Source organism: Chiloscyllium punctatum, chromosome 45, assembly GCF_047496795.1.
Source record: "Chiloscyllium punctatum isolate Juve2018m chromosome 45, sChiPun1.3, whole genome shotgun sequence".
Classification (NCBI taxonomy): Eukaryota; Metazoa; Chordata; class Chondrichthyes; order Orectolobiformes; family Hemiscylliidae; genus Chiloscyllium; species Chiloscyllium punctatum.
Window position 1 is genome coordinate 20,480,883 of NC_092783.1, and position 9,631 is coordinate 20,490,513.

The 9,631-nt window shown below is 46.4% G+C and overlaps 1 protein-coding gene across 1 annotated transcript in view; it reads left to right on the top strand.

Moving 5' to 3' along the window:
- LOC140467208 (DENN domain-containing protein 2C-like) overlaps positions 1-9,360 on the top strand; it is a 122,344-nt gene extending 112,984 nt beyond the window's left edge. Inside the window, exons 17-20 of the mRNA XM_072563418.1 lie at positions 1,991-2,102; positions 5,062-5,301; positions 6,132-6,218; positions 7,744-9,360. Coding sequence (XP_072419519.1) covers positions 1,991-2,102; positions 5,062-5,301; positions 6,132-6,218; positions 7,744-7,775 — 471 coding nt within the window. The 3' untranslated portion in view covers positions 7,776-9,360. The remainder of the gene's footprint in view (positions 1-1,990; positions 2,103-5,061; positions 5,302-6,131; positions 6,219-7,743) is intronic.
- The last annotated feature ends 271 nt before the right edge of the window (positions 9,361-9,631 follow it).

Consider the following 9,631-nt stretch of genomic DNA (forward strand, 5'->3'; position numbering starts at 1 on the left):
ACAGCCCTCAACCAGTTGTGGAAAACCCAGGAAGTGTGTTGGGTCCATAATCAGAACACACCCAATTGTAACTGTGGCCATCCTAAACAGACCACTGCCCACCAATGAGCTGTCTGTCCTAGTGGATCCTACCTGGTGGTATGCGCTCTGCATCATCTGGTGTTGAAGAGGTACCAAAATTGCTGAAAAAACTCAGCAGGCCTGGCACCATCTGTGGAGAGAACAACTGTGTTTATGTTGACAGAAATTTAACATGAAGGTGTTCAAAATTGTAGGCATGGGACTATGGGGTTCATTTGGGCATTTTTGGGATGGACTACCCAAGAAGGCAGATGGGAGTGGGGCAAGTGAGAGGGAATGGGTGGTTGAGAATCTGTTTTTCTTTCTGGACTTTCAGATAAACCTGAATCTGTTCCAGCCATAACCCTTGGTGTGTTCCTCTGAAAGTTGAGAATGTGGTGCTGGAAAAGCACAGCAGGTCAGGCAGCATCTTGATGAAGGGCTTTTGCCCGAAACATCGATTTTTCTGCTCCTCGGAAGCTGCTGTGCTACTCCAGCACCACACTCTTGACTCTAATCCCCAGCATCTGCCGTCCTCACTTTCGCCTAGCATTCCTCTGAGAGTCAGTGCCCTCATGTTCACTGTTTTGTGGTGTTTCCCAGTTATTTCAAGGGGAACTGTTGACCTTGAGGGGGTCAGTGATCACCCTGTCTCTTTCTGACCATGATGTGAATATCATTTGGTATGTTTGCCTTTATTGGTCAGAGCATTCAGTGTTGGAGTTGGGAGGTCATGTTGCAGGTGTTTGGGCTTTTGTTAGGCCACTTTTGCAATACTGTGTGCAATTTTAATCTCCCTGCTATAGGAGGGATGTTGTTAAACTTCAACGGGTTCAGAAAAGATTTACAAGGATGTTGCCAGGGTTGAAAAGTTTGAGCTTTAGGGAGAGTCTTCCCTGGAGCATTGGAGGCTGAGGGGTGACCTTTTGGAGGTTTATAAGATCATGAGGGGCATGAATAGGGTAAATAGACAAGGTATTTTCCCTGGGGTGGGGGAGTCTAAGACTAGAGGGTATGGGTTTAAAGCGAGAGGGGAATGTTTTAAAAGGGAACCTAAGGAGCAACTTTTTCATACAGAGGGTGGTGCATGTATGGAATTAGCTGCCAGAGGAAGTGGTGGAGGCTGGTACAACTACAGCATTTAAAAGGCATCTGGATGGGTATAGGAATATGAATGTGGGCAGCACGGTGGCACAGTGGTTAGCACTGCTGCCTCACAGCGCCGGAGACCCGGGTTCAATTCCCGCCTCAGGCGACTGACTGTGTGGAGTTTGCACGTTCTCCCCGTGTCTGCGTGGGTTTCCTCCGGGTGCTCCGGTTTCCTCCCACAGTCCAAAGATGTGCAGGTCAGGTGAATTAGCCATGCTAAATTGCCCGTAGTGTTAGGTAAGGGGTAGATGTAGGGGTCTGGGTGGGTTACGCTTCGGCGGGGCGGTGTGGACTTGTTGGGCTGAAGGGCCTGTTTCCACACTGTAAGTAATCTAATCTTAAAAAAAAAAGGGTTAGAGGGTCAAGAGCTGGCAAATGGGATTAGATTTATCTGGGATATCTGGTCAGCATGGATAGATTGGTCCGAAGGGTCTGTTTCTGTTCTGTACCTCTCTATGACTCTGTGTGCCCATGTAAGAATGTAATTCACAGTAGTTTATAGTATTATTTCATGTATGTTAACCAAAACATGTCAGTGACAGTAGTGCCCATTTGGTATGGATATCGTGGGCAGTTTGTCCATTGGTCATAACATTCTTGTAATTGTTTCATGTCAGTCCATATAAAGACCACAAACACACTGTGGAGCATATAGCCCCCTCTGGTGACACATTCCAGTCACTGCGACCTACTGCCTTTAAATCTGCTTCTATCTCTTCACAGCATGGTTTCTGTAATTGTTCCTGATTTGTATTCCACCACCCCCCACCTCCCCCTCCAGATGAATGACGAAGATTCCATTCTTCCACACAAGCTACAAGCTGCACTGGAGCAGATCCTCGAGCAGCGATCAGAAATGCTGACTGTGCGAGAGGATGTGGACGATGCAGATGGTGAGTCAGAGGGAACTGTCACCTGCCTTCAGCAGTGTTTCATATCGGGCAGTAAGAGTGACAGAGGAAAAGCAAGAATCCATGGCACCCCAGTGTGGATCAGGGCATCGGGTAGAGGAAGGGAATAGAGAGCCTCTTAGCTCCCACCTCCCCCATCTGCCTGGCTTTGGGTTTCAGAATGTCCAAGACTGCTGTGTGTAATGAAAAGACTCAATCGTACATTCGAGGTCCGGGTACAGTCGTGTCAGATACAATAAGGCCTGGAAACTGACTTTGAGAAGAATGATTCTGTCATTTCCCATTGACCAATTCAACCCTCACACCACACCACTCAGTATTGAGTCTTACTCTGTCAAGAACAGTAATACTGTTCAGATTAATGAAGTTCACAGCCTCCTAGATGATACTGACTGCACAGTCACAATATTAGAGTTCTACTTATGTAGAGTTATTTCAAAAACTAAATTCCAGAATCAGAGTGGAATGAGTTTGACTTGATAGAGATGAGTCTTCAATACATTATTATTGGATAGACAGGGAGGATCCCTGCATTCTACACATAATGGACCAGCACTTCCCAGAGAAGGAGGTTGTGAGCTGAATTGCGAGCTTTGACCAAGTTTTACCGCTGTATTTTGCTCTATTGGAGTGGCCACACTCTCTTCCCTATCTCTATCTCCCTCTGTCTCTCTATCTCTCGGTTTCCCTCTGTCTCTCTCTCTCTCTCTCTCTCTCACACACATGTGCGCACACACCGATTTCATTGTGCAGTCATAACAGTCTTTACAGGGAAATAAAGTTTGAGAAGCCTCACCAGTCCCAGTATAGTAATATTTCTATCTCCCATAACTGCACAGTGCTTGCGTGTGGTGTACAAGGTCAGAGGTCACATGTCAACATGTTTATTTGGAAGTACTAGCTTTTGCAGCAGTGCTTCTTCAACTTCACCTGACAATACAGCATTGCTTCAAAAGCTTGTGATTTCAAATAAACCTGTTGGACTGTAGCCTGGTGTGCGATTTCTGACCTTGTCCACCCCAGTCCAATACTGCCATCTCCACATCAGACATAAGATGTGAGCAACATGCTGTGAAAATAATGCACAGCCTGTTTAGTCAATATGTCAAGGAGCCACAGGTACCTGAAGATTAGGAAAAGGCATGAAGCTAATTTCCAGAGAGAATATAGTAATTAGGGAGGAGACAGCTGTCTTAGCAGCATTTACCCGGTTGCTGCAGGTAAAACCAAAAAGAAGTGGGACCTGCAGGAAGAACAAGTTGGCTCTGGACCAGGATGAAGCATAGTCGATCAAGTGACTTATTTCAGAAAACCTTAAGTAATATGACATCATTGTAGAGTTCTTGAACAGAACATGGACAGTGTTTGAGAACAAGGGAAGCATCATATGTTGAGGCTGAATAATGTTCATAGTTTGACTTGCTGTAGTATGAAGAATGTGTTTCTCATCGATGTCTTTGAGTGCAGACGAAGTGGATGGGGAACTGCAGGAGTGGTTTCCATAAACAGCCGGGGTGGGAATGTACACTATTGTCTGCTTTAAGGACCTGGTATTGAAGGCAGTATTTAAACATATGGTAGCCTTTCCATATGTTGATGACCTTAAATCTTCCAAAAACCATTAAAGGAGACTCTCAGAGCCTAAGGCGGGAGTAACGATTCCAAAGGTTTGCATCTTAACACAAAGGACAGAAAGGTAATGTCATTACCTAGTGTCAGGAAGAGGCACCTTACAGTCAATGGGAGTGCAACTGAATGGGGGAAGTCAGAGTGGGTATTCTGGAGAATCATAGAAAATAAGAACAGGAGTAGACCATACGATATGGTGGATTAGTGGTGCTGGAAGAGCACAGCAGTTCAGGCAGCATCCAAACGAGCAGCGAAATCGACGTTTCGGGCAAAAGCCCTTCATCAGGAATAAAGGCAGTGGAGAGATAAGCTCTCCACGCTTCAGGCTCACTGCCTTTATTCCTGATGAAGGGCTTTTACCCGAAACGTCGATTTCGCTGCTCGTTGGATGCTGCCTGAACTGCTGTGCTCTTCCAGCACCACTAATCCAGAATTTGGTTTCCAGCATCTGCAGTTATTGTTTTTACCCCATACAATAAGGTGGGCTAATCATCCAACTCAGCACCCTGTCCCCACTTACTCCCCATTCCTTTTGATCCGTTTAGTCCTAAAAACTGTATCTAAATCCTTCTTGACAACATTTTATTGCTTTCTGTGGCAGAGGTTCATCACTTTTCTAGGTCATTTCTCCTCATCTCAGTCCTAACTGGCCTATCCCAAATCCAGAGACTGGGATCCCTTGCTCTGGACTCCCTGGTCATCAAAACTATCCCTCCCAACTAGCCCTGTAAGAATTTTATTGGTTTCTATGAGATCCCCCCCCTCGTTCTTGTCAATGCCAGTGAATCTCGTCCTAACTGATCTAGTCTTTCTTCAAATGTCTGTCCTGCCATCCCAGGAATTGATCTGGGAATCCTTTGTTACACTCCCTCCAAAGTCTGAACATCCTTCCTCAGATAAAGAGACCAAAACCACACACAGTACTCCAGGTGTAGTCTCACCAAGGCCCCTGTACAGTTGCAACAAGGCATCCCTGCTCCTGTATTCGAATCCTCTTGCTGTGAAGACAATACACTTACCTTCTCCACCGTCTGCTGCACTTGCAATGTTTACTTTCAGTGGCTGGTGCACAAGGACACCCAGGTCTCATTGCACCTCTCCATTTCCCAAGCAATTGCTACACACACCTCCCCCCCCCCCCCCCGTCTGCATTCTGCCAACAGTCTGATACCACTGAGAGAAGCAAATATCCACAGCCAGTGAAATATTGTGGAAATTCCTCTGTGACCTTCTTGAGCAATTGAAACAGGGATGGAGAAGCTGTTTTTAAAAACCCACTCCGCTTTTGCTCTTCCTGCCTCTCTTTCCACAGGCCTGTGCTCCCTCAGCACCCTGGTTTCAGAAGCTTGCGTTCGGTTCTTCGTGGAGATCGCTGGGCATTACTCCCTGCACATGGTGGTCAACGACAAGGGTGAGCGGTCCTTTCAGAGAGAGGCCTTTCGCAAGTCCCACACCTCCAAGAATGTGCGGCAGTTCCTGGAGCTTTTCATGGAGACCCAGATGTTCGCTGGCTTCGTGCAGGACAGGGAGCTAAGGAAAAGTGGGGTCAAAGGTCAGTACTGCGATCGCCAGTCGCCCAAGCAGCCCAGTGGTTGGCAGCTATCGGTCATCTACCCATTTACAATGCACTGTGGTGCTGACATGGCAGGAGCTAACAGGGCTGTAGACTGTCATTGGATGGACTGTCAGGCAATCCATCCTAATCTTCCCAGTTAGCTGTTTGATGAATGAAAGGGTTAAATCCAGGGATGGCTAACCTCCATGGCTGTGCCCGTTGGTTACTTCCATGGCCTGTGTTTCCATGTTTGTGATGTCCTGCTCCAATTCTGGCTCCTTGGGAGCTGAGCAAGTACTCAGTGATCGGACTCTGCAGGATGAGGGAACTTGCCCCCATCCAGATTTACATGAAAGAAATATCCATTCTATCTCAGAGTCAGTGAATAGTCGTGGGAGTGCAAGGAGAGAGCTCTAGATGCAGGAAGATGGGTGACAGCAGCTCTGGGCTACCTCAAGAAGCTGGGAAAGGAAGGAGCACATATACTGATCCTGCCTGACAGGAACAGTGTACTTACGACCTTGTGAGAGAGGTTGTGGGGCAGGTGCTCAGAATGCTCCCAATGGATGTGTAAACCAGGTGGTCTAGTAGAATGGGTATAGTTCCAGCAAGCTGGTCATTTTCATGTTGCTGTGATTGTCAGGATGGAGGCTGAGGGTTTGAGGGACTGATGGATGGCTTACATTCACAGTGTGCTGGCCTCTCCTCATCGAGGTCTCAGCCTCCCCCCACGCAGGGTTTGTGTGTCTCTATTTCTGTCAATGTGTGTGTCTGTGCTGATGCCAATATATTTAGCCGCGCTGATTCCTGTGCGTTTTCGATTGCAGGTCTCTTTGAGGTGCGGGCTGTGGAATATCTGGAGACTATCCCTGAAACAGGACCAAGTGGCGTCAACAGGTTTCTGAAAGGCCTGGGTGAGTATTTGACAGAGAGCCTATAAGGGTCATCAGCCTGTAGCCTGACTGAGGGCAGGATCCTTCCTTACAGTATCCGTACTGAGGGTGCCTTCCTCTCATGCATCAACAACTCCACTGTCATTCCCATAGCCCTCTCTCTAACCCCCATGTGTGGACAAAATTCCCTTTTATTCACTATACCTGCTGTTAGGAGCTCAGTACAGAGGAGGATGTGATCATTGGGTGCAAACTGCCAATGCAACATTTTCCCAATCAGGCTTTCACAGAGTGAGACTTGTAGTTGGGGTACATACATGTGTCATGATCAGAGGGCTACTGTAATTTTAAAACACAAGATGAAATGTTCATTAAAATGCTGCTGCTCAATGGTAAGGGAATCCTCCAGGTTGAAGTTCAGACTTATCATTGGTAAGTGTGTGTTAATAACCAACTGGGGTCCCTCCACAAGATGGTCAGTCCATTGAGTCTGCTCTTCCAGTCAATCAGATCACGGTTGATCTGATCATCTTCAATTCCACCTTCCTGACTCTTCTCCATATTTGTTGATTTTCTGGGTTCAAACTCTCCTATCTTAACCTTGAATATGCTTAAGGACCCAGTCCCTCCATAGCCCTCTGTGGCAAAGAATTCCACAGATTCACAACTCTCAGGGGGAAGAAATTCCTCATCAGTGTCTCGAATGAGTGACTTGTTATGATGATCCACTGGTCTTGGATTATCCCACAAATAGAACCAATCTTACCATCTCAACTCAATCAAGTATACTGAACTAATCCTGGAGACAAGCCACTGGAACCAGCAATGGCACTGTATCAAGTGATACAGCCTTCTAAACAGGCACCAGCGGACCTATTCAGGCATCCTGGAATAGTATTTCATTTCTTAATGTCCTCTCTTGATGCCCTTCCCAACCACCATGGAAGTCCCACCACCATCCATACCCCTCAACAGCCCACAGGTGCTGCCATGCCACGGTGGGACTGGGCTGGCATTCTAGGCTGTTGCCTCTCCTCCTCCCAAAGCCCTCATTGAATCGTAGAGACCAGCGATTACCTCTTCTGAACCACCACCTTCATCTCCAGCCCCTGCACATGGTTTTGACTGACTGTGTGAGAATATTGATGATATAAAACTGATCGATAATTCTGTAGATGCTGCAGCGGATGTTGTTGAGTCGTTGTCCTTTTTGCTGCAGTCTGGAAGTTACTCAATGGTCAAAAACGTCAAAGATGATGTATTCCGTTTAAGAGCATTAAAGAGAATTATAAGGTGCATTGGTGTCAATTTCAATAGAATTTGTGTGTGAAGCAGGAATCTGGGCACTCTCTGTTCAAGTAAGCCTCCTGCATCGAAAACCTTGCAGCATTTTGATCTGATAACGCACTAGATAATCGTTCACATTAAATAAGTGTACAGTTCTGCTCGGTTTTCGCAAGCCAGGTAACTGAAAAAGATTGTGCACAACTTGCAGAGTTCCTGGGCCAGTTGATCTTTCAATAATTCTAGCTTTTCTTGTTCTCAGGGAACAAAATGAAATTTCTTTCCAAGAAGTGAGAAATCCGGTGACACAAACATTCCACTACTCTAGATCTCAAGACCGAGCATCGTCTAACCGTGCCCTGTGAGAGACTCCTGGTTACACACCCACTTTAGCTGGTCATTGTGGGCAACTGGAGAAACCATGGGGCAGTGTCGTTTGCATGGAGCTGGAATTTTGCCGCCGCACGCACAAAGTTCCTGCGCTGAGATTGCACGGGACGGCCGCAGCATAGAAACCCCCACTGGACCATGTGCTCTGTTCTGACATTGAAGGTTTCCAACACACTCTATATGAGGGTGTGCCCAGCTGTGGTGAAGCAAAATGAATTGGGAGGTTGATCACGAGAGCAATGTGAATAAAAGAGGCCATTGGAATTAAATAATTCCACCCTCGCAGCATCCAGACCTTTTCAAAAAGCTCCCCATGTTGTCGTTGAAGTTTCTGTCGCCCCCTGGTTTTTGCTGCATAATGGACATGTCTTACCTTCTCTAAAATGCGCCTTTCACAGATCGATCCTGTAATTACACGGTGAAATAATTGGTATGATAATGACTGATGTTGCCTTGTTCATTAGGTCTATCAGACTGGGCCCTATACAAAGAGGACAATGACATGGTCCCCTTGTACATAGAGTGATGGGATGCTACAATGGAGCCTGTGCCCACCAAGCTCGGCCTTTCCTTTTCTCTATCAGACAGCGGTTGGATGAAATGGCAGTTCCATGTGAATTTGTGTCCACAGGAATCGATCCGAGTACCTGCCAGAGATGGGCTTAGCCTCCAGCCTAGACTTTGAGCAGGAAGAGGAACCTTCCAATCATTCCTCTGTTACACTCCCCTTTTAACAGCTCCAAAAATAGCATCACATTTTAAATGTTATTTTTTAAAATTCATCAAAACATGAAGTAGGCATTGTTTGAAAGTCACAACTTCTCAGTGGAAAGCTGCAGGAAGTATTACTCAGGAACTGACTCAGCGTCTGTAACTGAGGCCTCACTGGGAAATTCCTGTCACTAGAGCCCCATTTATTCTGAACAAATCCTCTTGCCATTCCTAAAAGTGTCAAATATTAATCCTGTACCTAAAGGGCATAGTTATACATTGAAGTACTGCTTATCAAAAGTGGACCACATAACGCTGTAGCTCAACATTTTATCAGCAAAACTATTCCAAGGACAGCCCTGAACTGGCTGTTGTTATTTTTGGTTCTGTCCCTGAATGCCCTCCACTAACCCACACTCACTGGTGACCCTCTTATCAGCCTGGCTCCTGTGCAGCCCTGGGGAACCCAATCCAATGTCACCTCTGCTTGAATGTTCCAGTCACAACATTCCCTCACTTGTCTTTCTCCCTCACTGGATAGTAACCTCACACTGCCCCCTATAGCCAGGGGGTCAACTGATAAACCCACTTCCGTGTGAATGAGATCAGTTAAGGACACAGATTGGGGCTTGATCAGATTGGATAGTCCCTATTACTCAGAGGCACAGGGCAACTACTCAAGCTTGAACTATATGAGAGACATTCATGACTCCGCACCTTACTGGACTGTCACAGTGTAGTGGAAGTTGATGGGAATTAGGTTATTGTCAGGGCTGATATGGGGTGGGGGGGGGGGGGGGGGGGTGGTATGCAAATCCTGCATTAATGTTTTAATCCCGTCCGCAGTGTTTCAATGCACCATACATTCTGGTCTTTGAATCCCAGCGTTTGAGGGCTTTACTGAGATTGACATGCAGCTAACTGTGGATGGGTTTGATGTCATTTTTAAAAAACGGTTTTTAATAAGCTAGCGTAGTGAGGTTTAATACCTGCACTCCGAAGGAAAGTTGTGTCTGAATTAGATTAAGGCAGTGCTTACTGTATCCTCC